Here is a 27652-nt window from a genome sequence, read left to right on the forward strand (position 1 = left end):
GCGCTTTGCCGGGATTTAGTTTTATGAATTAGAAGTCTTGATTGAGCTAAAATAGATCTTAGTATCAAGGGACATTTCAAATTATTTTCATTCAGATGTTAATATACTAATACACAAAATTTAGAAAGAAAAACACTTGAGATCAAAATTTTAGATAACTGAATTTTAGCAGCTACTTCTGAAACAAAGCTAAAGCTTCCTTCAAAAATTGACCAAAATCTTGGATCTCTCCTAAGGTTCAATGCATCATTGCCATTTTTAAATTCTACCAATTTCAGTCCCTGCAAGGTAAAATAGTTAATCATTAAATTCCACAATGCATATTTGACAAACTTTCTCAATCTGATATTGAATTATAGAAAGAGCTAGAGCATTGTCTTCTTTGATTTTTGGAAGTTGATATTAAACACCAAAACTACTTTGAATTAATTTAATGCTACTACAGAATTATAAAGTGAGGGTCTGAGATGAAGTAGTACATTACCATAAGTGGAATCCATTTATTACATAGCTTGTCTGTCAACAAAATCTCGTGAATGATATGATTCAGTTGAAGTCAGTCTGCAAAAAAATTGCATTGAGGTTAAATAATTGATATGATAATATAGAATCAATAGACTTTGTTGAATTATCACCTGCTGATGTAAATTCTTTCTGAATGTCCTCAAATTTCTGAATATATTATGCTAGATATATTCTCATACCTGCATTAATTGTGATACTGAACAATGCTGATTTTTTCCCGTGCCTGTTGAAAGGTCATCTGCTTTTTCCTCGTACTTCTAGTGGTCCTTCGTATGACTGTTCACAAAAACGTAATAGACGTGCATAAAAAAAAATGGTTTGTCTGTCGAATAAAGAAAAGCAGCAAAAGCTTTAGATAGCTTAACCATATTGTAATTGAACAAAAGCATAATTTTTTCAACTAAAAGAATCAAAAGTACATAGCAATTAATTAATCAAAAACCTACAATAAGAACAAAAGCTAGTACCTGATTACCCTCACGCTAGACACAGCAACATGCAATCAACTAAGCAAAAATAGGCAGATACTCCAGTTGACAACACGTAGAACTGTGAAAGACAACTGAATAACAAATCGAACTCAAAACCAGCTTTAACAAAACCCCAAATAACCAAACTCAGAAGAACTTGAATAGACACAATATTGACATGCAGCTGCAATCCGACCTGAGAATCGCGTGAGAAAATTACCAGAGACTTCAAGCACTCTTGCAGCACGGGCTTTAGTATCCATCCATGTTGGAGGCACTCAAATTGACTGCTGTCTGCTGACCATAAAATCTGTATTTGTCCTTAGCTTAACTTGCACGGTATGTGATCATTCTGGTCTCTAGCTTCCTTCTTACTCCATGGCCTGCATATATATTTAGCTATAGTTTATACCCAGATGCACGGTATACATGGCTCACATATTTTGGGAATATTTAATTATGCAAGCATTTCATAGCTGTATGCAGCTTCTTAAGTAACAAATAATGTACATACTAATCATAATCAGTATTTCATGTCACAACAAAAACATTTCCTGTTAATACCAAATTCAATCAACAAATAACCAATCAGAGAATCATTAATCACATTATTCATAATCGAATTTGATACCAGTAAAAATTAAAAAAAATTTTTTTTAAAAAAGACAAACAAATTTGTGATGCCACCGGTTTGTCTTTTTTTTTTTTTCCTCAAAAAGAAGAAAAATTGCTCCTACCTTGGCTTTTTTTACTTGAGTAGCTTTCTTTTTCAGCTAGGCTGTAATTTCATTCCTATTCACATGAGGGCAAGAGTAACGATCAGATTAATAAAGACTCCACCCAGTTCAATTCAACTATTATTTTCTTTAGAAAGAACTCATTCGATAGTTATTTATATCTCACCTCACAACTTCCCCAAATAAGTTGAAGAAGGTAGGTATGCAAAATTATGCCAGCAAAATTCCTACAAACGACAAACATAATTTATTTAAAGCTTCAATTGCCAGGCCATGCAGTAAGATCCTTTACTACAACGAACTGTAAACTTTTGATGATGACATGCATATATGAAAAGGAGAGTGGTTGATTGGATATGGACAAAATGTGAGATAACAGAGGGCCAGAATTCAAGCGTTGATCTACAAACATTTTCAGATAGCTAATTAAGTATAATCGAGGGGGAAGGAGCAAAGAGTATGTCATTGTTCCAGCAGACACAGTGAACAAACAGATAGAAACTGGAATAGAGTTTGTTATGTGGTAATGATTATGGGGGTCGTCTTGGGTACCTTGGTGTTTGTCATACCCTTATTTTTTTTATTTTTTTTACTTTTAGTAAATTAATATAGTGGAAACCTACAGAACTGGTCAACATGTTATCCAATTAAATATCGACATGTGTCATTTTTAAAAATAAAATTTACCATATTAACAACACACTCTTTCTTGATATGTAACATTGTTAAAAATCATGTAACAAGTATTGTCAAAATAATAAATTACACATAGTTAAACTACAATTACGACTTATGACAATAGTTGTTGTGGTTATTGTAATTGAGTGATCAAAGATGTAAATATCATATTTGGACAACTTTTATCAAATTTAGAACCTTGATTATCAAGTGGAGAAGCTCCTTACAATACTGAGTTGTTACATATCTTTTGGTCTAATTTTAATTTTACCATGTTCACAACACAAATATTGTCAAAATTGTAAAATGGTTGGTAATCTTGTAAATGGTATAGTTTTTGAAGTAATTACTACAATCAGAACAAAAGTTACCGCTTGTACACCAATAGTTGCGAGTTATGGTAAAATATGTAGTCATTGAGTAATTATTCCATTAATGAAAAAAATATAAAGATTTACCACTTTGACAACAAATTTGTTGTTGCACTTGTTAAATTGTCCATAAATTAGTACATTAGTTTAGGTTGAGTAATTACTATAAATAGGACAAAAGTTACCACTTTTACATCAATTGTTGTGATTGTGGTAAAATGTGTAGTCATTGTAGTAATCATTTCATTACTGATAAAAACATAAAGATTTACCACTCTGACAACAAATTTGTTGTCATACTTGTTAAATTGTCTATAAATTAGTACATTAGTTTAGGTGGAGTAATTACTACAAATAGAACAAAAGTTACCGCTTTTACATCAAGTGTTGTGGGTTGTGATAAAATGTGTAGTCATTGTAGTAATAATTTCAATTGTGTTAGAAGGTTTTTGTTTTTAATAAGGAAAAAACGTAATTTTCAATTGTGTAATTGTCCATTAATAACAAGCATTAATCAAGCATTAATTCACTAATAATTTAGTTAGTAATATAGACTATTTAACTAAAAGTAATTCGGTGAACCTAGAATAGAAGATTCTTTTAATTGTTTTTAAAAAGGAAAAATCATAATTGTCAATTGTCAATTGATAATCAAACATAATAAAGTTTTCACTATCTTTATTGTTTTCAATTCAATTAGTAGTTTGTGTTACCAAAAAAATTAGAAAGGCTAAGGGCTAAACAAGTTACCAATTTGTTAAATATTTTGAACCATTGGATATATTACTAATCCAATGGTCCAAAATATTTAACAAAATGCGGGTATGGCAAACACCAAGGTACCCAAGAATTCTCCAATGAGTATGATAAATATAAGACATAAAGTTGTTACAATAAGCCCAGATTAAAACTTCTGAATTTTTTATTGAGAAACTTTAAAAGGGTGTTTGAATCTGAGATTAGACAGCAGGGTTATCCCACGCGAAAAAAGGTTGAAAAATAAATATAAGACATAAAGCTGAAATGAAGCATCCCAAGAGAATCAAAGGGATGATGAACAAAGCTCATTTAAGACTGCATAAAAGTATCTCATCGATGTTAGAGGTTCAACACAACTATCATTAGAGGAAAGTATGGACAAAGAAGAATGTCATTCAACTTAACTGCTAATTCTGGAAATAATTTCAAATCTACATAGGTTGGAAATGTTCTCCATAGCCAGCTAGAACAATGCATGAACCAAGCAGCAATTATTTCAGACTGAGCAAAATAGAAAAAAGACATGCCAGTCTCACATAAATGCGTGAAATAGCAAATATTGCTATACTTGTACCGATTTCTCTAGTTCACGGAATAGGCATGCCAATGTTTAAAATTAAGTAAAATAATTTTTAGAGGCCATTTTGGAGAAAAGGGCGAGACATTAAACCAATTCATGTTACTTTCCAGCATGTTTACGAAATGCTTTACCAAGTGGAATTGTTGTAGCATCTCTACTTAATGATTAACCATGAGGTGAGGTCAGCAATATGTCCATCATCAGGACTGTGATGACCTGGATTTCTGTTATGTAATTTTGGTAATTAATAATGGACCAGTTGTACGAATAATTGTTATTATGCTTTATTCGTAGGTTGTTTGTGAGGTGGAATGGTTTTCGTACGTATAATTATTCAAATTTCACAGTTTAAGGGGTTGTGTGATGTTTGACTTTTTATACGTTGGGATTCTTGGAAAACTTCCTTCTTGAAAGTTGTAAAGCGCGTCGATACGAGTTCGTGAACATGCGGAACGCATCAATCGGAGTTCTTATGTGAAAGTTATGAGCATTTGAAATTTTGGGAAAGTTCTATAAATAGGAGTTTCCATTTTCGGAAAAATCAGAAACGCTCTGTTCTCTCTCCTCGCCCGCGACTGACCAGACCCAACTTTTCAGGCGAACTGTGGCGGTCTCCAGCAACGAAACTTTCCAGATAGGATCGTCTTCTCCGTCTGGTTGTCCATCTGGTGTCCTCTAGCGCCAATTCTGCTACACGGCGGCGCAGTTGAGTGTTTTCGGACCCGATCGATTCTCCGATCTCCGACGTCGGCGGGGCTTCAAGTTGAGCTTGGGGAGCTCAGAGCAGCCTCCTTGATCGATCCTTGGTGGTTGTTTGGATCGATTCACGTAAAAGTTGGTTCAACTCAGATTGGATTACTGTTTACTGTTTGTGAGGTAGTTTTTGACCCTTTATTCTTGTTTTCTGACTTCGAGCTAGTTATGAAAGTTCACAAGCATGCTTAGATGAAGAACTTTGATGTTGGGAGTTTTGTGAAATATTGAGTTTTGGCCGGCGGCGGTGCACCACCGTCTGTGGCGGCTTTCTGGTGGCTTTCCGGCCATGTAGGGAACTGTTTTTGGTATTATATATGTTCTAGTTGTTGATACGAGTGTTTCGATATATAATATGCAAATTTTGGAGTTCGTATGGAATTGTTATGATTTTTACGATTTCATACCGGTTGATTTATTCGATCCGTGAGGATTCGAACGTCCGATCGACTTGTGGTTTGGTCATATCGATTGTGGACGTATTCCGGAGACTTTGGGAGGTCTCGAATGTGGTTTTGCCTCAATTGGCGCCACTTTGGGGATTTTAGTTCAAAACAGGGGTTTCGAACTTAAATCAAATGTGAATCGTTACTAAGTTGGAACCGTATGTGATTAGGTACTTGACGAAGTACATTGGACGATTATTTTGCGGATTGGCTGCTTTGTGCTTTATTGAAGACGCAGCGGGAGTTCGAGGTGAGTAATCTCACAAGGTTCTTTATGAACAGAATTACCATTATTGTTTTGGCGTTAATCATTTAACTGCAAACTATAGTTGGTATTAGTAGGCATTCCTGAGCGAATGGCTACATATATATATTTACATGAAATATATATATATATATATATATATAATATGCATGATGGTGTTCATATTATTGTTGAATGTGACTTTTCAGGAAACAATATTGTGGAAAAAGATGTTTTCTATTGTTTGAAAAGTATTGAGCTTGATGTTACATTTTTGAGTCAAGCGTGACTCATTTTAGATGTATTGGTCTTTGTACCAAGAGTCACAGATGGTGAGCAGGGATTAGGAAAGCCGAAACTAGATGTTTGTAACGTTTTTAGGTTGGGTGCGACTTACTTAACGTTTGACTTTAAGACCAGATAGGGTCTAAGAAGATTACATGTCACAGATTGCAGACGGTGACCTTGATGTTTGATTTTATGACCAGATGGGGTCTGAAGATCATGTGTCACAGATGGTGACATGTTGTGACCTTAATGTTGATTATGAGATCAAACGGGGTCTGAAAACCACATGTTACAGATGGTGACAGGTCGCAGATGGTGACCAAGGCAGGAAATAGGTAATCACATTCGTGGCCAGACGAGTGGTTACGATTTCAATAGAGCTATAGTCTGTCTGCCATTATAGATTATGGGGGTAACGGTCGAGGTTGCTGGATACTCATAAGTATGTAGTTAAAGGAGAATTCCTTGAGTATTCTTCTTTTATTGTCTAGATGAGACTTGAATTGCTTCTTGATGGTTAAGTTAGCAAATAGAACATTGTCACAGCGGTATTTATGTTGTCCTTTAGATGGAAACGTTATGGAGTGTTAGAAGGAATCATGGTTGCATGGTTTCCTTTAGCTGATGTGTGTGAGTTGTTGATTGATATTCATGAGTTACTCATACGAGCTTTCATAAGCTTATCGGGTTTTGTTGTGTGGAAACCCGGTGCCAAAGGAAAGTTGAATGAGTAAAATGATCAATAACAGTGCAAGAATTTTCTTTTCTAACATCTTTATTCTTTGTGCTGCTGATAAACAACACTGCCAACTGAACTTTGCTTGAACTTTCTTCCAAACTTTTTGAATTGCTCCTTTAATTTCTGCTTCTGCCAAACACTTTAATCAAATCTATATATATAAACAACCTGTATATATATATAGATATATACACTTATTTATTCCACAATATTTTTCCTCATCTGTATTTCCGCCTTTCTTTACTCTTCTATAATTTCTTTTCACAGCTTCTAACACATGACAATCTCTTAATCAACATTCCTTTCACCTATTGATCCCCTCTTCCCAAAAAAAAAAAAAAAAAAAAACATTCCTTTCACTTGCAAACAATCAATAATCAATTCCCGCGACAACGCGTGGGCCTAATTTCCTAGTACATACATTATACATTATACATACATCTAAAGACGGTCATCAGTTCAAAGCACTGTTCCTTAGAGCCCGAATTGAATGACGCTTTTGCCCTTCATTTTTGTCTCAATTACAGTTTGGTTTCGTTGGTTGCTGTTGTTGTGCGATGGGTTTTTGTGGTATTTGGTTTGTTCAATGTATCAAAAGGGAGAGAGCAGAACGATATAGGCTTTAGGGAGAGTTTTAGACTGAGAGTCTAGAGAGGGAGAGAGAGCGGGAGAGCGGGACAAATAGCTTCATAACGATAGCGGGATAGAAAGAAAAAGGGGGTTTCAGAGAGTTGCAGGCAGAAAGAGAGAGGTATTGAGCCCTGCTTTTCTTTTGGTTCTTCTTCTTCTTTCGGTCTGTCATTGGGTATTCTTTTGGTCTTACGATCTGCCCTTTTTCAATGATTGGTTGTTGATTATTGATTGTCTATTTCGTTGTTTTAAATCGGGTTGCAGAAAGTGGAAGGAGGTTTCGTAAGTTTGGCTTATGTGAAGCTATTGGGTTTGTCGTGTTATAGCTAATTTGGATTGACCTTATATTTTGGGTAAATCTAATGTTCTTAGCATTGGCATAAGAGAGCCTACTTGCTTACCTTTGCATTGTGTTGAAGAGAAGCTGTTGGACTTAGATATGATACTTGAATTAGATCAAATAGTTTTCGTCATTGATGTAGAACTGTGGTATATGTTCTTTAGTATTTCCTCTGTCTTAGAGGATATAATCTACGAAACTCACTTCTCTGTCAATCCATTGCTGATAAAGTGAGTGAATTTTTAGTTATCTCATAATTTTTTAAATATGTGTGTTCCAATTTTTAGTTTCAAATGCTGCGTTCTATAGTGCTATAGGTTCAGGAAGAAGCACTAGGTCTTTTCTCTAAGTTGCATCAGAGTGGATTAGGTCATGACAAGAGGCAAAGTTGATTATGATGAAGGCAGGAGGCACATGGAACAAGATCAAGCATGTGAAACGAGCTGTGAAAATTGGGCTGGTATAGACTGCTTTAGAGATATGATTAGATCAAAAGTTGGGTATGAAAGTGTGGCATTATTTATTATTCTATCTGCAATTGTAGGCACAAATAATTTGGAGGTGGGGAAACAGATTCACGGTGCTGCTTTGGGGGTTAAAGGTTTCAGCTGATAATAACGGTGATTATGATTAGGATTAGATGAGTGAACAATGAAAACATTATGCCATCACATATTTTGCTTTCACTTTTAAGGTCATTTTCTATGCACCTTCAATAAGCTTCAGTTGAATTATTGTTTACACTTTTAATGTCATTTTCTATACACCTTGAATTAAGCCTCAGTATATGGAAAGCGTAACAATAACTCTACTAAATGAAAGCGTGACAGAATAATACTATCCGTGATTTTTGAAATAAAATTTGCTTATGCAGTTTGCTATGAATGAAGATCGATATTACCTTTATTATTATAATATTGAACCATCAAGTAGAGTTAATTTGTTATTAATACTTTCGTTTTTGATTTTCTGTTTCTGTGTGTTGAGTACTGTATGTCAATGTCCTGGCAATATACTAGCAGAGGCAAGGATTTTTGGGGGGCAGGGTTGGGCTTATATCTAGCCCCAGTTCATTTTTCATTCTTTGGTTTTTCCCTATTTCAGAAACACATGAAATGTGACATTTACTTAAAATGTCAATGATCATACAAGTCTTCCCTCCAGACAAAATTGTTGTGACATTTATAGATTAGATTTCAGAATATGAACTTTTGCTGTGTCAGTTTTGAAGAGAGCATGTTCATTTTCATTGTATTACTATCATTTATGGTAGCAAAAAGAAAACCAGAATAGGGGTTACTTTAGTTTATGAATAGTAACTCCCTAAGGAACAGTGTGCTTCTAATCTCCAAGCCAGTAAGAATAGCTTATGAACAGTACTCCTCGGAATAGTGGTGCTTCTAATTCTAGACTTCTACTCTGACCTCTGTTTTTCTTCTTACAGTAGAAAGAAAGTTACTTTTGAGTCTAATCTCCAAACCTGAGTGAGCATGTTACAATCAATGAATCCACGGATCTTTTATTCGACAGTAAAGAGATCCAAACCTAATTGGTGTAATATAAGGTCTGTAACTTTAGTGAGGATATGGTTATGTAAAGCTTTATAAACCCGCAGCATCGCGCGGGAGAATTTTCTAGTACATCTAAGGACGGTCAGCTGTTCACAGCACTGTTCCTTAGAGCTCGAATTGAATGACGCTTTTGCCCTTTATTTTTGTCTCAATTACAGTTTGATTTCGTTGGTTACTGTTGTTGTGCGATGGGTTTTTGTGGTATTTGGTTTGTTCAGTCCGGTGTATCAAGAGAGAGAGTAGAAGGATTTAGGGATAGCGAGAGTTAGATAGTGAGAGAAATAGTGAGAGAGAGAGCGATCTAGGGATAGAAAGAAAGAGGGAGCTTCAGAGAGTTGCAGGCAGAAAGAGAGGTATTAAGCCCTGCGTAAATTCTTTTTTTTTTTCCCTTCTTCTTCTTCTTTCGTTCTTTCTTTCTTTTGTGGTTTTCTTCGTAGTATGATTGGGTACTCTTTTGGTCTTACGATCTGCCCTTTTTCAATAAGTGGTTGTTGATTATTGATTGTCTGTTTCGTTGTTTTAAATCGGGTTGCAGAAAGTGGAAGGAGGTTTCGTAAGTTTGAGTTATGTGAAGCTATTGGGTTATGTCCCTTTATTTTAGTGTCAATTACGGGATTTATTTTCTTTTGTTGTTGTTGTTGTGCGATGGGTTTTTGTGGTCTTTGATTTCTTCAGTTTGATGTGTCAAAAGAGAGATAGGAGAAGGATTTAGGGATAGAGAGAGAGTATTAGATTGTGAAAGAAATAGTGAGAGAGAGAGAGAGAGTATTAGATTGTGAAAGAAATAGTGAGAGAGAGAGAGAGAGAGTGAGAGAGCTTCAGAGTGAGGGTGATATAACGATCTAGGGATAGAAAGAAAGAGAGAGCTTCAGAGAGTTGCAGGCAGAAAGAGAGAGGTATTGAGCCTTGCATAAAATCTTTTGTGGTTTTCTTTGTAGTGTGATTGGGTATACATGTAAGGACAGTCAGCTGTTCACAGCACTGTTCATTAGGCTCGAATTGAATGGCACTTTTGCCCTTGCTTTTCTCCTACAATTTCACGTTCATATTGGTGTCTGAAATGCTGGGCATATGCATCTTTAGGCAGTAGAAGACGCCCCATTCTTTGGGAACCTTGATTTTGTTGTTTGAATTTGGGGGATATGTATTGGATTTGAATTTGCAGGTTTTGATTTGAGGGTTTATATAAATGTAATTCACTCTATTACTGGGTGATAAAAGGTTTTCATTTTATCAATGTTTACTTTTAGATTGGTGACAGTGTTTACTGTAACGAAAAGAGATCAAATCAGTTTTGGTGGTTTGTTTTTTCTCACTTCGTTTCTCAATTGCGTTAATATGTTTTTCAATGCTGAGAACCTCCCCCCCCCCCCCCCCCCCCCCTCTTTTTTTCCCATAATGATTCATGGCCTTTTGAATGAGAGATATTGATTCTAATTGAATAGTGTAAATTAGGACGCAATTGTATAGTACCTTCATTATTTGTTATTTGTAGCACCTTCATTATTTGTTATTTGTAGCATGATTTGTCCCCTTAAAAACTATAAAACATTTGGTAGCTAGCAGTTAATTTAGGATGGAACGATTTAGATTAATTTGATTTATTGAAGCTTGCTCTGGAAGTTGTTTGAACTATCTATTCACTCTGATATTTTATAATATATTGGTTTCAGAATAAATTTAATGCATAATTGACAGAAATCTTGCAGTTCATAGTGTAGGGTGGTTTCTGTATTTCACTGCCTACTTGAGAGAAGTGCTGATCCTAATGCTCTGTTTATAATGTTGGCTTAGATGACTTATCCAAGATGTAAGAAACCTTTAGGAAGGAGATGAAAAACTTTGGAAACGTTCAATTTATGTGCACAAGGACTTAAACACTGGAAAGGAAAACTGAGAGCTAATAGTTTTCTATGGGTATTTTTTTGCCAGCTTTATGGATCGCGAAGCATTTCTTTAGGAGTATATGGCAGAAAGATTTAGGAAAATTCTAGAGAATTTGTGGTGAAATACATAAAAAAGAAAGAGGATGAAAGAACTTATGCCATTTTTGACGTGAGGAGTGAATTATTGTATACTGGTCTATATATGCCATACATCAAACAATGATCAGAATGTATTAGTTTGCAGGCTCATTATATGAGTTTAATTTGAATTTGGTACCTTTTCCAGCTCATGATATGGCGTAAAAGAACAAATCAAAGGTTGTATGTAGATAACAGAATACTACTTAACTATTCATGTCTACTAGCTTGCTGGCATCTTCCTGATATTTGTTTATAAAATATTGAAAGGATCTTAATAATAGTTGATTGAATAACTATTTGAGATTTGTTTAGTTCTGTGTACTATCAAAGAGGTGCTCATCAGTTTTTGGTTTTCATTGTGGTAATTTCAGTTTTCTGCATTTGCTTGGATTTTCAACAAACAAAAAGATCAGTTAAGAGTACTGGTTTGATTTCTAAGGTCTGGATTACTGCCTTTCGCTTTCTTGGTAAGTATTACTATTTACTCCAACTAATTATTCATTAGCTGGATGAACTATTGATGGACTGTTTCAGATTCAGTTTCATGTTTTCTCCCTTTCTCTTTTACAAATTCTTCTTCTTTAATGTCCTGATCTTCTTTTATGTTTTGATTTTAATGATTTACTTTTAAATAAAAGTCTGGGTTTTTGGTTTCTTGCCTTTGTTTTTGTTCTGAGTTTTCAACCTTGAAATTGATTGTAGGCTTTGTAGAAAGCTTATGGTACGAACCTTCTTCTCATTCTTTCTTCTTCTTTTAAATCTGTGTAATCTGTTGTGTTCATTACACAAATTTAATTTGCGTAATCTGTTGTGTAACCTATGTAAGAGAAACATTTTTAGTTAAATGTACTAATTTCCCTTCCTACTTTTGCTACCAAAAGTAAAAAGCTTTTCCAGGAGATTCGTTCTACCGCCTTAGACCAAGGCGGCCGGCCCTGAGGGTTGCCCAGTGAGGCGGCTGCCTCAGGCCACCGGCTGTCGGAGGCCTCCAATTGTGTCTCAACTATTATATATACATATAAATAAGTTATTTGGGGAGGTGGAACGTATGTGGCAAACTGGTATAGTGGAAAAGTTGCCTTTGAGACTTTGTAGGTTCAAATCCCCTTAGTGCGAATCCGAGGCTGTTTATTTTTCTTTATTTTGTCTTCTGACTTCTTCTATTTTTTTTCCCTCTCCTCTCTTCTACTATCTTTAATTCTTTTTCTAGATACCAGCTCTTATATACAAATTATTTGATTGTTAAAATGTGAAATTCAAGTGAGGCCACAAGCACTTTTTTTTTTTTTGCCTCAAGCCTCTACAATCTCAGGACCGGCCCTGCCTTAGACAAAGCAACCAACACAAATGCATTTGCATGAGAGAAGAAAAGTGTTTCATTGATTGCCTTTGCATAAGCTATTGCTTGCAACCACAAGTAACACCAGACTTAAGCAAAACAAATATTTCGTTGTACTTTTCTGATCTCAACTAATGTAAAAACTTTTGTTGGCCCTTTGCATAACTTACAACTTCAAGTCCCCAAATTTTGTTTTCATGCATCATTCATTTTGGATTTTTCTAGCTACTCTGCTCAATCTTCATGCTAGAATAGTATAATTTCTGCATTAAGGAATATCCTCAGATGTAAGCTTTTGTAACGTATGTAACTGTTGATAGGAAGCTTTAATCAAAGCTAATTTGGCATATTCAATATCCTCAGGGGTGTCTGAAATTTGTTTACTTGGCTCTTGGGACAGCCGCTACAACATTTCTATTCGTTTACTTTAGCATTCCCTGCTCCCTGCAATGCTTAATGTTGCGATAGAATGCTTTGATAGAATGTTATTGTTTAAACTCATAAACAATTTTAGAAAGACGAAACTTTTCTCTTATTTTATGATTCTGATCAATAATCAAGTACTGTTCATTCATATCTTTCATTATTGTAAATTATTAGCTATACAAATCCCGCGGCAAAGCGTGGGTGCCGTTGCTAGTACATACATCTAAAGCCGAAACACTGTTCCTAGCACTGTTCATTCACTGTTCCTCATCACTGTTCATTTTGAATTGGCGGTTTTGCCCTCGCTTGAAATTTTTTACAACTCTGCCACTGCCATGGATGTATTGCGTCTTCCCGTTGATTTCCTTTTCTTCTACAGTCCTGAGTCATCTTTTTCAATTATCAAGAACGATCGACAGAGAGAGAGAGAGAGAGAGAGAGATAGAGAAGGAGATCGGAGGCAAATCCCTAAAGCATAGAGTCGTCGCCCAGTCAATCCAATTGAATCCGATAATTTCAAGCTAGGGTTCCAAAGTTTGAACCTTTAATCCGGTAATTCTTTCACCTAATTCTCAGGTCTGATTGCATCCGAATCTGAATATTGTCTCGATTCGAGTTCCTCCGGGCTCGGTTATTCTGGGTTTTGTTTAAAGTTGTGGTCTTTGGAGGAAATTGGGGGTTTCAAATTTCTGAAATATTGTCTCGATTCGATTTTTCTAGGCTCGGTTATTGTGGGTTTTGTTTAAAGTTGTGGTCTTTGGATGGGAATTGGGGGTTTCGGATTTCTGGGTTTTTCCATCGTTTTTTTTTTTTTGGTGAAATTGGGTTTTGTGTTTGGTTTGTTTGATCCGTGGGTGCTTGGTAGAGTAGTGGCTCTTGCTTGCAATTCATCGTTTTACACCCCTTTTCTTTTTGGATTTCTATGTGTTGGTTGAAAAGAGACATTAGGTTGTTGAGTTGAGTTGTTTTGTTCTGTATCGTTATGGAAGTTTGTTAAATTAAGGCTGTTCAATTGCAATGGGTATTTTTATTGGATTATATTTTTTTCTATTTTTTATTTTATTTTATTTCTCAGACATTAGATAGTGGCTTCCTTGATTGGATGAATTTTTGTATGTCTTCCTTGATTTGATATGATTATACTTGTAGTGCTGGTGTGAAATTGGAATGTGTGCTGCTGCTATCTGTTTTTGTTTGATTTTTTTTTTGTTGGTCTGTTGATTTTGAAGTTTTTGCTCGAGGTAACTTTTCTTTGATGTTTTCTTTGTTTAGTGTTCTTAACAAGTTTGATTAGTGTCTTTTGGTGGTGAGTTTTTTTTTATTTCCTCTTTTTTTGAAAGTGAGCTGTTGGAATTTGGTTTTCTTAGAGAGGTTTTGGGTTTGGTTTCATAATTATCGTGCTCTGAACCATATTTAATAGTGGATTCTGGGTAAGTGGGGATCAATAAGGTGTGATCTTCAAACAGCTAAAGCATTAAGAGTAATCTTAAATAGTATAAGTGAAAATTGGCTGTCAGCTTTATTTAAAACAACAGAGAGAACAATTTCTGTTTTATGGGAATTTGTGGCTAAAGACAATGTTGGGAATTTCTGATGTCAGAACTAATTTTTTTTTATCTCTAAATAACTATTGATTTTCCATAATTTGCAGTCTTTGTAAAGTCTGAGGCATTCAAACAGAAAAGGGAAGAAGGGAAATCAGTTTCATCTCGAATTTCATAGGTGAGACTTCAATCTTTTATTCTGTGCCTTTTCTCATTTAAGTATATTTCTCGCTTTCAAATATGATCAAGTAGCTGGTCCTGTGTTTGGTTGATTGAGTATTCTGTGCCTTTTCTCATTTAAGTATATTTCTCGCTTTAAAATAGGACAAGTGGAAGTTATTTGTGACTTTGTGAGAATGTGATTTGAAATTCTTTCTGGGTGCTGTATTTGATGGGTGAAGGATTGGAATAGTTGATGATAAGGAATGAGTTTTTGATTCATTTTGTGATTGCTGTTGATGAGCCACGGCATCCTTCTTTTTTTTTTTTTCCCGGCTCTCTCTTCACTCTTCTTTTCCTTAATCATCGCTCCTTAATATTGATCGTTGAAATTAAACTAAGTCGTTTTGCTTCTATGAATTTTTTTTTTTATTTGTGTTCTTTTTGGGAATTATTGAAGTAGGTATTTTGACCTTCTTGGCTTATTTCTGAGGATCGATGACTTTTTAGGGGCAGTTGCTGCAAGTAGTCCTAACTTTATTACTGGAATCCTCTGATAAGTGCTATGTTTTTAGAATTCTGTAACTGCTGCAATTAAGTTACCTTCTCAGCTTGGTTCTTTTCTTTGTATTAACATTTGGTTGATGCCTCATCATGTGCACTTTTATATACAGTTAACATACATGTCCCTTAGTAGTGTCATTGATGCCTTTTTGTTAATCTTCCGCAATATTCTTAATTTCAAAGCTTAATTCTATACATTAACTTCAGTAGTTCACTGTTGTTCCCTTCTATTGCATTATTCTTTTGCTGATATTGATATGAGTTACAGATTCATACTAGGTGTTTAACTTTCAAATGAATCTATGGGATATTTATAGTCAGTGAATGCTGTTCTGTTGGGTTTGTATTACCTAAACAGTGAAGTGATGCATAATAAAGGATTTGATATCACTTAACTGTATCCTTTATTATGTATCACTTCACTATTTAGGTAATCAATTTCCAGTTTCCAATTGGTTTCCTCCTCTTAGTAAATTTCTGGATATTGAGTATGACTTTTCCTTGCTCTCGATTTTTGTTTGTAGATTTTGAAGAAATTTTATAAGCAGTGTGATCCTGGTCCGTGCTCACTGTTTCAGTCTCCTTTTCTAAATTTTATTCCCTGCTGAATTACTATTTGTTGCTGCACCACTTTTTGTATAGATAGAACTGCAGCAAGCAATGTTTTGGAGAGACTCCATGACCAACTTTTGATAGGCTAACACCTTTTGTATATATACCCCTGGAACAACTAGAACAACTATTTTTTGGAAAATGTTCCAACAGCAATTGTAACCAAGTTGACCTTAAACTAAGATAGCCTATTTTTTGAAAAATACTATAATGGAAAATGTTGCCAGTAGAAACTTCGATAAGATCTCAAAGCTGGGGCATGATTTAATTCATCTTTTATTTTAGATGATCTGCAGTGATGATATTGTACCATTTTGTCATATTGTATAATTTTGTCTGAGATCCTTGATTTATAATGTAGCAATGGTCTCAAGACAATTGAAAACAATTTTGTCGTCCTTTTAAGTTTAGTTCTATTACATCTAATTCATTGATAACTGTACATCCCGCAGCAAAGCGCGGGGAAGTTTTCTAGTACATATATAAAAGATGAGTTAACTGTTCATTCCTCATCACTGTTCATTCTTGAGCAAATAGACGATTTTGCCCTCATTTGAATTTTTTTTATGGCTCTGCCACTGACTTATTTTTTCCTCTCTCTTCCTCCCTTGCCTCCCAGACCGAGTTTATTGCCTTCTCTTTTCTTCCATCTGCCTCCTAAACTGCAAACAATCAATTGATTTGACGGTGAAGCTACAAAACTCTAGAAATCAATTGATCCTCCTGACTGATCTCCATCTCCCACTGTCCTCTTAAATTTTCAGATTCATCACACTTCACAACAATCAGGTAATGAATTCCTTGCTACGTTTTGTGTATAGACACTTGGGTATAATTAGATTATGTTAGTTTTCTTGAATTCCTTGCTACGTTTTGGTTGTTTTTGCTTCATATTTTTTTGTCACTCCACTTCGTTGTTTGGTTAGCTTGGTTATTGATTTAGGTGTGTGAAAGAACAAAGTAGCTACAGAAGCATATCTTTGTTATTGATTTAGCTACATATCTTCCCTCCGTCTAGTAGCTGCTTCTCCACTTTTTTTGCTTCTACACCCGCCGCACCCCACCGCACAGAAGCATCTTCTTGAATAAATCAATAGGAAGTAAAAGAAATTATATACATATCTGAATAGTACTTTTATTAGAAAACAAAATCGTTAATATATTACATAACCAAAGTTAAGCAAAATTCAAATCAGTACAGGTATTCACTAGAAATAGTAGTAGAAAAATATTCTTTTATCTAGTAGGTTCATCCCTTTTCCCCAAGCATGTACTCAATACCTGAAAACAAGAAGGTCTAGCATCATGAGCAACACAAGCCCAGTAAGTACACAACATACATTCTTATATTAATGTGTTTTATAAGAAATCAAAACTGAACAATCAAGTCAAAATGTACCGGGAACCATTTATATGTTCATACGAATTCTTAAATATGTATATGTATACACACAATACACACATACATATATACAAATATATTAATCAGTGTGAATGGTTTGGTAATAAATCATATAATCACATCTCTTTATTGAACCAACAATATATTCCAGCATTAATATGTGAAATAACCTCAAAGCAATGCATGCTCAATTCTCTTTTTCACTTAGCACCGTAACATATTAATAATATATCGCAGACAGATATTTGATCAAAATAATATAAGTACACTTCTCTTCTTAGTGAATTTTCGGATTAACTGGTAATAATTCATAAATCCACGTGCTAGGGTCCATAATACCAAAGCACGGGTAAGCCAGATTGACTGGTAACAAATCATAAATCCATGTGCGAGGGTCCATAATACCAAAGCACGGGTAAGCCGCAGCATATTGAGGACACCTCCAAAGTATGTATACTCAAGGTCGACACCTCTTTCCTATGAGTATAATAGTGCACTATCTGTAGGGACTAGGGCCCAGGCTAACTTCTCATAACACAAAACACTTTTATCAGTAATTCACTTAAGCACGGGGTTGTAGTAATCACCCGGCTTCACAACTGTACTTCTCAGACATAATCAAATCCACAAAATACAATCTTTATGAATTATAGATCGTAATATATATGTATATGTACACACACATATAGAGACATATATTTGGGAATAATCTCATATGAAAACATATGTAACATAATTGTATAACACAAATAAGTAAATTCACTAGCAAACAACATAATTAAAAAGAAGCTTATAAAAAATTGAAATCAAGTAAAATATGTAATAATAAAGCACAAACATTAAATGAGTAACTATACACAATTAATAAGCTTGTAAATAACTGAAATCAAGTAAAATAATACAGCACAAGCATTAAATGAGTAAATATACACAGTTTAACAAAATTATATTATAGTTAGTATTTCAGTTCTTATGTCCAAATCCATTGAAGTTCATCAAACTTCAAAATGTGTTATGATGTCCATCACAAGTCCGAATTAGTCAAATGAGTACACCATTTCAAAGGGTTTTTCACAAGGAATTCAATGGAATAAGTCATGTAGTCCAGATCAGAGTGATATAGTCCAGAAATGGTGAAGAACCATAACAATGCAGAAACTGATATTTTTGTTACTGACCTTTGATGTTTAAGTCTTAGAGAGACAATGAATCATATGCATGCATTAGCTATAATAAGCTTTATTGATATCAAGTACTCATTCCTGTTTAAGAGAATGTATTGTCTCTCTAGGACAAATTAATTAGAAAATGTGGATCTTGGTCAAAGAAATAAAAATAAAAATGAAAACGACGACGCTGTTTTCCACTGCAGTCCTCTTCTTCTTCCCAGTTGTTCCCTCTTCTTCATCAATCCCGGGGGGGGGGGGGGGGGGGGGGCCCTGTGGTTTTTTACAAGATTCTACAGAGGACAAAGTAGAGAGTAAGGGGCGGACCCAGCCCGTGCTCAAGCCCTACTGAACTTTTTGGGCCCAAAAAAAAAAAAGGTATATAGATTTTTAAAAATTTTTTATTTTGGGACCAGTCATCTCGTTTCAAGCCCCGCCGCCGCAACTTGGAGCACAGAGCACTCCCGACTCGGCGACCTGTAACTCTGCAAGAGTGCAAGGCTGGAAGCCTGGAACCAGCAACCCATTTCTGCGGCTCCGCCTCTCCGGTCTCCGCGCTCCTCCTCTCTGGTCTCTGCGCTCCGTGCCTCCCCCTCCAGGTATCTCGCCATCTCTCTCTCCCTCTCCGTCTTCTTCTCCTCCCCTTCTAGAGTTCTAGTCTTCTTCTCTTCTGATTTCTGAAGTTCTGAGTTTTAATTAGTAAATAATCGATTTCCATTTGATCTTGTCTTCCATTTAATCTGTATCAGTTCTGAGTTTTGTTGGGTTTTAACTAAGGTAATGCCGTAATGTTATAGTTGAAATGGGTAATGGCCAATGAGTTCGATTTCGGTTGGTGCTACTGATGTTGATGGTATAATTGCAGATTTGCAGACAGTTAAAGACTCAAAATGATATAATTGCTTGGCCTATGGATACTGATTAACTGATGGTATATACGATCGTATATTGATCTTGATGTTGATTACTTGATTTTAATTAAGGTAATGATACTGATTGGGTAGTTAGAAATGGGTTTGATAACTTGGTTTCCATTTAATGTTGATTTCTTCTTCAATTGCAGTTTGTAACTTTGTATGATTCATGATTCATGAGGAGAAGGGCTCAGACCTCAGAAGCAGAGGGCCACAATTCCTTTGAGAAAGCTTGAAAAAAAATAAAGGTAATACCGTCATTAAATATTTATATCTTGCTATTTTGATAAATGTATTGGCATAATGGCATTGCTCTCATAATTGTAATTTTAGGTGTTACATATATTTGATTTTTTTTTTCCTTCACTTTATTAAGAAGTCCAAGCCCCACCGAACTTAGAATCCTTGATCCGCCTCACTAAGGGCAACAATGGCGATGGAATGGATTTGCAGAGCACTTCGAGACGGAGCTTTGGAAGGCGAGCACGCGCCAGCTCTTACAATAAAGGACTTCATGGCCTCACCTCTAGGCTTCGACGTCTTCACTCACTTCCTCTCTCACCACTCCACCAATATCTCTGCTGGCAAATCTCAATCGCGGTTCGTTCCTCTCCTCTAATACTATGCCGTTTTGTCTCTCTTCTCTTTTGATTGATTTTGATTTGCAGAGGTCTCGTGCTCGTCGCGTTTTCTCGGAGTCCCTCGTTTTACTTGGACTTGTTGAGCAAGAGGGGACTTCCTATTGCTTCGTCTCACCACTGGTCAGTAACTTCATATTGCTTCGTTTCACCACTAGGAATAAACATCTCAGTAGATTTTTTTTTTCTTTACTAAGCTTTGGTTTTGTTTACCTATAATCATTGATCATGTTATTGCTAATAGGAAACAGAAATTAGGACCAAAAAGAGCAATTTTTCATGTATTTCAATTAGGAGTGTTGATTAAGTAATGTATATGGACCTCTAGACCGAATTAGAATTAGCATTGCAGGATTCGGATTCTTGATTGTTACACGGATCCTCTTGGTTGGAAGGATCAGATGGGGCAGTGTGGGAGTGCGACCAAACTCTCTTATGACATAGCTAGTATTTGTGGGAATGTGAAGGATGTGGATAGTCTCTTCTCTTTGATTATTTCACTTGGAAGAGGTATTTTTCGGTGCCTATTGAGATTCCACATACTTTGTCAGATGATTTGTACAAATAAGTTTTAGCATGTAATTCTGGTTTTTCTCTTTTGGAATTTATGCTTGCAGGATTTGTTGTACAAGGGAAAGTTCGCTTTTGTGTTGCAATAGACTCAGTAAGTAGCATTTGTAATTTTGAATGTAATCAAAGGTTGCCCCTCCATTTAAGCCCTCAATGTCAATTTGGCTGGAAAAGTTAGATGTGAATGCTGGTACCTCTGGAGTTGATGCACAGAAATATGTCCTTGTATGATTGACGCCTATTAATTAGCTCTAGTTACATTAGCTAGAGTATCCATATGTGCTTAAAAGCCCAAGAGTGGTTTAAGCTTGCATATATAAATATATAGGATTGAGAGAGGCTTTTTTTTTTCTTTTTTCTTTTTTTTTAACCCTTAATGATGTGCTGAATATTTATGCTGGCAACTAGTTCTTCTTTCAGTATGTTTATTTCAGGCCAAACTAAATAGAAAAGTATGTCTTCGTTTTCTGCTTTCTCTCACTCTAACCCACTTTGCTTTCTGTATTTTTTTTTCTTTCTTTTCCAGGTAAATGAAATGTTAAGATATGCATCCTTGTCATCAGTTGCTGGCCTTATAAGCAGTCTTCGTTGCTGTGGTATATATATTTTATTTGTTCCTTATTCTTTTCTAATTGACATTGATTGCTTTTCTCTACGCTTACTGTGTTCTTTTTTTTTTTGGGAGCCAACTCTAGGCTTACTTCCTAATGGAATTTTATGCTGCAGCATTACATCTATTTTGCCCCAAGTTCTTAGCTCATACTAGAAAACCATAACTTTGTAACTTTCTGAATGATCTAAATAATACTTTTGGTGTATGATATAAATTGCCTCATGCCTTTTAGATTTATTGAAAATTATGTTTTACTTGTATAACAAATCTCCTGGGGTTTCTGAATCACTTTTATTTTACGCTAGCAGATCAGATTTCAAGCATCTTTTGGTTTTGTCATGCGGATCTTTGTGAAGAAAGGGCAACTTCTACTCTTGAATATATGTCATCTATGGTGGCCAGCATTGAGCCATTAATCCAGTTTGCAAATGGACAAATAAGTAATTCAGAGAATCTTTCTTTACTTGATCAAAATTTTACTAGAGGGAAACTTCATCTCCGGTGCAAGCGGAGAAATGGACGTGTACGAGTGATGGTAATCAGTCCTTTTCTCTTTTTCTCTCCCTCCCTCCCTCCCATCCCTTCTCCGTCCCTCTTAGTGAGTGTAGACAATTTTATTCTGATTAGAGAAGTTGGTAAATTTTTTTTTTCTTTTCTTTTTGGTCAGTATTGGTGAACTAATATGAGTCATTTAAATTTGTATTCACAATTCAGTTTGAAGAAATTCACCTTGGGCAGTCAGGCATCAACGTTACATCCACTTCATTTGAAGGAGTAATCAATCAAGGTCTTGTTCCCAAGGTACCTGTTTATTGTTATGTTGATTCTATCTCTATGGAAAACACTTTCTCTGTTGGAACTGACACTTTTTAACTGATTATTTTTGGTAATGATAAGATATTCCTTCAATTTTGATAGATGGTGAATTGGTGATATTTTAAGTTATTCACTCAATCCATTCAGATTTAAATTAGATAATGACAAATTTATCAAACAAACTGTGTCTGGTTTTATGCAGATAATAACTTGCACGTACCACATGTAGTTTATGCATAGATGTGATATCACTCGTCTGTATTTTCATTTAGTTTTGAAAGGATGTTCTAATTCTAATAATACTGAATAACAATTCTGTGTTGCACGCACACACAAACAAAATTATGTGAGTTCTGAAACAGTTTTCATTGTATTGTCTAAGAAATGATCATTTCGTTGGTGATTTATTCTTATTATATGGCTTTGCTACAGGTGCAATTTAGTCTACAACTATCAGAGAAAGAGCTAAAGGATAGGGCTAATGTTGTACTTCCATTTGAACACCAAGGTGTGAAACCATCAATGGATAGTGTCATTTTGTACTTCCATTCAAAATTCAGAACTTTGTTACAAGTCTTCTTTTCTTTTATCACCATATTTATGATAATCCAAAAACAAACTTTTCCTTGCAGGAAATGGTAAACCTGTACAAATTTATGATGGGCGAAAATCTCTTACGGATAGCAAGTATGAGGTAGCTCCCATACCAAACGGGATTTCAGATATAGATAAGGAGTCTGGCAAGGGAGAAATAATATATTTTCGCGATTCAGAAGACGAAATGCCAGATTCTGATGAGGACCCTGATGATGATTTAGACATATAGTGTTTTGACTGATTTCCCATTCGCAATGGTGGTCAATGGTAAATTGATTCTCTCTATGACATTGTTTGCATCTTTGGTTTTGACAGCCCTCTTAAAATATCTTCTAAATCAACTGATTATAATTTTCAGAATACACAAACTATTCAAGTTCATTGTTCTTGTCTGGGAATAATCTGGGTGACCGTGTATGATTTGGATCTTGCATTTCATGTTATTTAAGAAATTAGGTTCTCCAAATTATCATTTATTTTTAATTAAGTGGAAAGAAAAATGTAAGCGATAATGGGAGCTCACAACTCCAGAAAGTTGAATATTGAAAATTAATTAGCAGAAGCAGAAGCATTTGTAATAAAAAGATGGAAGCTTACAAAAATTTTCCTCATCTGTGTCCTTGATCTCCGATTTGTGGATCCATTTTATGATAGGTTTTTCAATGATCTTATAATATACTGGGATTTTGGAGTTCTTTTTGGAGGAATGTTCAACTTGATCATGAGCTGAATTGTTGTTGGTCTATGACTAGGTGCTCTGCAGCTTCATCATCAGTTCATTTGCCAACAATCTGTTCTCGAGCAATATTTCATCATACTTGTCTACACATTGGGCTTTTTGTATCCTGGTGTCTCATTCATGATTGAGAACTGACTCATTGCAGCTTCTGTTTATTGATCAGCGGAATTTATTTCAATGCTGGCTGCTACAAGTTTTTGTCACTCAGGCCATGGGTTTCATGATGATTGATGTATATGTGTTTGAATTGAGTGTCTCTAACCCATTTACACGTTGTGATGTTCCCATAGACCCTCATTGTTGTTCCATTGACTAATGGAAGGCCGATGTTATTTGTGATCTTTGCAAGGGTTAAATAGAAATCAGTTTTACTATATTTTTTTCTTTTGGTTAGGTTAAGGGATTTGATTTTGTCGATTCCTTTATTTTTTTGGTAGAAACAGTAACTTTATTGGTAAAGTTTGTAACACGACAAAGAAACTTGTCGTTGCGTTTGCCTTGAAAAAATGAGTTTCTCACACAGAATTAGTTACATACGCTCAATATGTTTACCTCATTAGTAATTGATCAAGAGAATTATATATCTAACGATAAAAGAAATTATATTTAAGTTGAGTTTTGTATTTTACCGTTGAATTTACAACCAAGTGTAATTTCCTTAGTCAGCTGTGACTTTCCCACATTTGAAAGCTCCATGCTTTCCTTAACACAGCTCAACCCTTATACTTCTGTTTGCGAGACCGGATCATGATTCCATGTCTGCTGTGTTGCTTAAACACCTCAATGTCACTACAGATAATTCAACCCTTCATTGAATCATGTACAGAAAACAAACTTTAGAGAAGAGATTGAAATACGGACTGGGGTTTGGGTTGTTCATATAGGTATGGGGTTTCAACCTTAGAAGAGAGGTGTGACTTCATTTATTTCTGACGAATATGAGCATAAAATTGAATGCGTTGATGTCGCTGAAGTAATGGCTAAAGTTACTTCTAGATTCTGTAATCCTTGCCTGAATACTATAAATCTCGAACTCATGGTAAATAATTATTTTCTTATAGAAAAGCCTGGCAAGGAAATGTACTTTATTTATTATTATTTATTTTTTTGGTGCATAAAAAGTTTAGGTAAGAGGGAGGCTTCCCTACACTACCAGGATCAGAGCAAACCTACGACCTCAACCCAACAGGACTTATGAAACTGGCTAGTGTCCCAGCCCAGCCCATTGGTATGGAATTATGCAGGACATTTTCTAGATTGGCCACCAAATGAGAGATTGTTGGTAGCGGGGATCGAACTTGTGTGGGTTTACACCTCAAGTCTGCCCTTGCCAACTGAACCAACTCTCATTGGCTAGAAATGTACTTTATTTACCAAGAGGAAGACCATTGTGATTATGGGATTGACCGAATAACAACTTATATAAGACTACTAGTAGCTTTCTTCCATAAATGAATTATCCAACAAAACAACATAGCGCTACCTAAATATGCACCATAAGGTTAAAATTACACTAACAAAAGACATCTGAAGTAGAAACTACCATACTGAAAATGAAGTAATACAACTAATAAACTCCAAGAACTTCATCTCTTATAGAGACAAAGCCTAAGCACTTAGACATGTTTACTTAATTAGAAATCAGAGACAAATGGAATGGGAGAAGAAAAGAATCGGTACTGATTCCTAAACCCATCTCCCCCCTTCGTAATCAAATTCCTGAATATTCAGGTAAGGAGGTGGGACCTACATCCATTCCAATTCCTTCACGTGTTAGTAAACACATGAATTTTTTTACCCAGAATCATTCCGATTCCTTTACGTGTTAGTAAACGCAGGAATGTTTTTACCCTGTAATCATGCATTCCCATACCATGTAAGTAAGTAAACATGACCTTAAGAGAAAAAATAATAAAATCAAAATCAAAATCAAAATAAGAGAACTCTACCCATGTCACTCCATACAATCCATGGGACAACCAAAGCTATAATGCACCTCTCGTCACCAAAACTGATGCTTTGAAGATCGAAGAGAAAAAGAATCACACCTCTAGTTTTGCTTCATTTACACAATTAGCAGGTTCACCATGCATCTAGTTTAAGGAGAAAGAGGATGGGCGTCAATCAGCTGTTTCTTCCTTTATTGCAACTTTACTTTTATTTTCCTTTCGTGCGGCTCTTCGTGTGGATTGGATTTGGCGTATGTATTCTGCCACGATCACATGGAACTTGGGAGCAAGTTTACTTGATGAGGAAACGTTAAGCCCCGCCTTCCGCAAGGCCCTGGTTACATGCTTCTGAGCCTTTTGGAAGTGGACAGTACAAAGAGAAGGGGTAGTGGATCTCAGTATTGGCTTCCCACATGTTATAGGTCTTGCCTGAGCACTACAAACACACATGAACAAAATTATCAGTAAAAAAAAAAAAAAAAAAAGAAGAAGAAGAAAGAAATCGATATCTGCTCATTGATGGAACTCATGGAAGAATAGACCCAATTAAACAAAAAGGAAAGTTTCAGCTAATGAAGTGTTGTGTTTTTACATGTTATGAGCTCTCTTATTTGAAATAAAATATCAGGAGACAGTTTCACAGTTTTTTTCTTTCGTAAAGCAAAAATATCCAAGTACAACCAAACCATGTAAAACGGATTATTTTGATATTAGTTTTTCACCCAGCTGCTGAGGTTCATTTACTACTTTCCTATGTCAGATTGGGAAGCAGTAGTAGTTGCCTGTGCTAACATAAAGAGATAAGAAGTAGAGCACCAAGAAATAGTACCCATTAGGTCTTATGATAACGGTACAACTCAATCCATATACTGAGATCCACTAGTTCACATGTGTGTATACGCGAATAGCATTACTAATCACCCCTTTTCCCTTCTAATACAGAAGGTAGTGGTTTCCCTGAGTTTCCTTTATTTTGAATTTCGGTTTTACATTTTACATTTACCTGTTCTTTCATTCCTTTTATTTTCCCAGATATAAAACAAAACCCTTCATCACTAACAAAGAAAAAACTACAACATGTCACAGAATAATAACCTTCCAAATTATTGGATTATGTTCTTCTTGGCACAAAATACATTTTGTTAGTCTTAAATCCAATTTGGTAGCTCCCTCCACGGTCTTGGTTTAAAGTTCTTGAGGTTTGAGTTTCATTTAAATGTAAGCAGAGGAAGGACATGTGGAATATGGTTTTGCCAAATCAGGAAGGCTTAACTTTAAATAATTATGCCTTCTAAGTGACGAGAATGACAAAGAGAATATATTCTAATAGTAATGTTGTTTTACTCTTGATGTTGGCACATGGCCATGTGAGGACTTTGAAAATGGAGTATCAAGGATGAAATGAAAAGAGAAGAACATAGAGGGAAAGGCCACATGGCCAAGATATCTCTTTGCAAACTACTAACCTGTCTCACTCTTCACAAGAGAAGAACATAGAGGGAAAGAAAATGGAGTATCAAGGACGAAATGAAGATAGACTGGCCTCGGTTCAGAGGAACCTAGGCGCCTCATGGGCTATAATTCCGCTGCGTAGTAAGTCAGCCAGTGGCAGCGTGCCAAGCCTAACTAGCGAGACAAATGCAATGCCAAGGCTGGCCAAGGCAATGCCATGGCTGGCCTTGGCTTCCTAGCAAGTCAAATGCAATGCCAAGGCTTCCTAGCGAGTCAAATGCAATGGCAACGCGTCATGGCGAGGCATGGCAGGCAAGGCTGACAGTGCCAAAATAGCATGCCACGAATGCCAAACCCTGTCAACACCAATTTTTATCAAAAATACCCTCACAAGCCCTACCGAAATTGTAGAGGATGAATTTTAGGACATTTTCAAAGCAAGAGATCATGAATTAATCTAGTTTTCTATTTTTTATGATTTTTTCCGTTTTGAACTTTGGAAAAATCGTAAAAAATAGAAAACTCGATGAAATTACGAGAGATTGCTTCCAAAATGTCCTAAAAATCATTCTCTACAAGTTCCCATCATAATAAAGAGCATGATTTTCAATAAAAAAAAAAAAAAATGGAGTTGACAAGGTTTGGCACTCGTTGGCATGCCGTGCGCCAAAAGAATGCCAAACCATGTCAAGACCACTTTTTCTTCAAAATTTCTGTGCCATAATTTCACCACACATAAAACATGATTTTTAGGACCTGCTCCAAGTGACGGAACTCAAAAATATTTTATGATTTTCCCTATTTTTCCCAATTGGGAAAATAAAAAGATATACTTCCGGGTTGAAAAAAATTCTGAAAATTTTTCTCAATGTTACTGACGTTATTCTTAGTGTCTCTGCAAAAAATCCCGATTTTATACCTTATGTTGAATTTTTTCGATTTTCCCTATTTTTCCCAATTGGGAAAATAAAAAGATATACTTCCGGGTTGAAAA

General features: G+C 35.5%; 2 protein-coding genes and 1 long non-coding RNA gene across 15 annotated transcripts in view; 1 reads left to right on the forward strand and 2 right to left on the reverse strand.

The window, feature by feature from the left end:
• Positions 1-1327: 1327 nt before the first annotated feature.
• Positions 1328-2217, reverse strand: LOC112174747. The gene is made up of 3 exons (XR_002926157.2): positions 1899-2217; positions 1733-1787; positions 1328-1378 (listed from the first exon to the last, which is right to left on the reverse strand). It is a non-coding gene; the product is annotated as an uncharacterized LOC112174747 (long non-coding RNA).
• Positions 2218-7189: 4972 nt separating this feature from the next.
• Positions 7190-23777, forward strand: LOC112170580 (elongator complex protein 5). Of its 13 annotated transcripts, none has more exons than XM_040508267.1 (18): positions 7190-7341; positions 11530-11625; positions 13303-13475; positions 14575-14645; positions 16422-16591; positions 18787-18969; positions 19236-19353; positions 19434-19532; positions 19661-19884; positions 19953-20045; positions 20275-20432; positions 20540-20586; positions 21019-21088; positions 21411-21640; positions 21820-21906; positions 22354-22429; positions 22554-22785; positions 23271-23777. In XM_040508267.1, the coding sequence occupies exons 9-17, from the start codon at positions 19715-19717 to the stop codon at positions 22745-22747; spliced, it is 1125 nt and encodes a 374-aa protein (XP_040364201.1). In that variant the 5' UTR covers positions 7190-7341; positions 11530-11625; positions 13303-13475; positions 14575-14645; positions 16422-16591; positions 18787-18969; positions 19236-19353; positions 19434-19532; positions 19661-19714; the 3' UTR covers positions 22748-22785; positions 23271-23777. The 13 variants fall into 13 exon arrangements, with proteins under 13 accessions (XP_040364201.1, XP_040364202.1, XP_040364199.1 ...); XM_040508268.1 differs by having other exon boundaries at positions 13331-13475; XM_040508269.1 differs by lacking the exon at positions 13303-13475 and adding an exon at positions 7485-7573 and having other exon boundaries at positions 7296-7341.
• Positions 23778-25311: 1534 nt separating this feature from the next.
• LOC112171227 (INO80 complex subunit D) overlaps positions 25312-27652 on the reverse strand; it is a 5296-nt gene continuing 2955 nt past the window's right edge. Inside the window, exon 3 of the mRNA XM_024308439.2 lies at positions 25312-25635. Coding sequence (XP_024164207.1) covers positions 25378-25635 — 258 coding nt within the window. The 3' untranslated portion in view covers positions 25312-25377. The remainder of the gene's footprint in view (positions 25636-27652) is intronic.

Source organism: Rosa chinensis, chromosome 6 (assembly GCF_002994745.2).
Source record: "Rosa chinensis cultivar Old Blush chromosome 6, RchiOBHm-V2, whole genome shotgun sequence".
NCBI classification, from domain to species: domain Eukaryota; kingdom Viridiplantae; phylum Streptophyta; class Magnoliopsida; order Rosales; family Rosaceae; genus Rosa; species Rosa chinensis.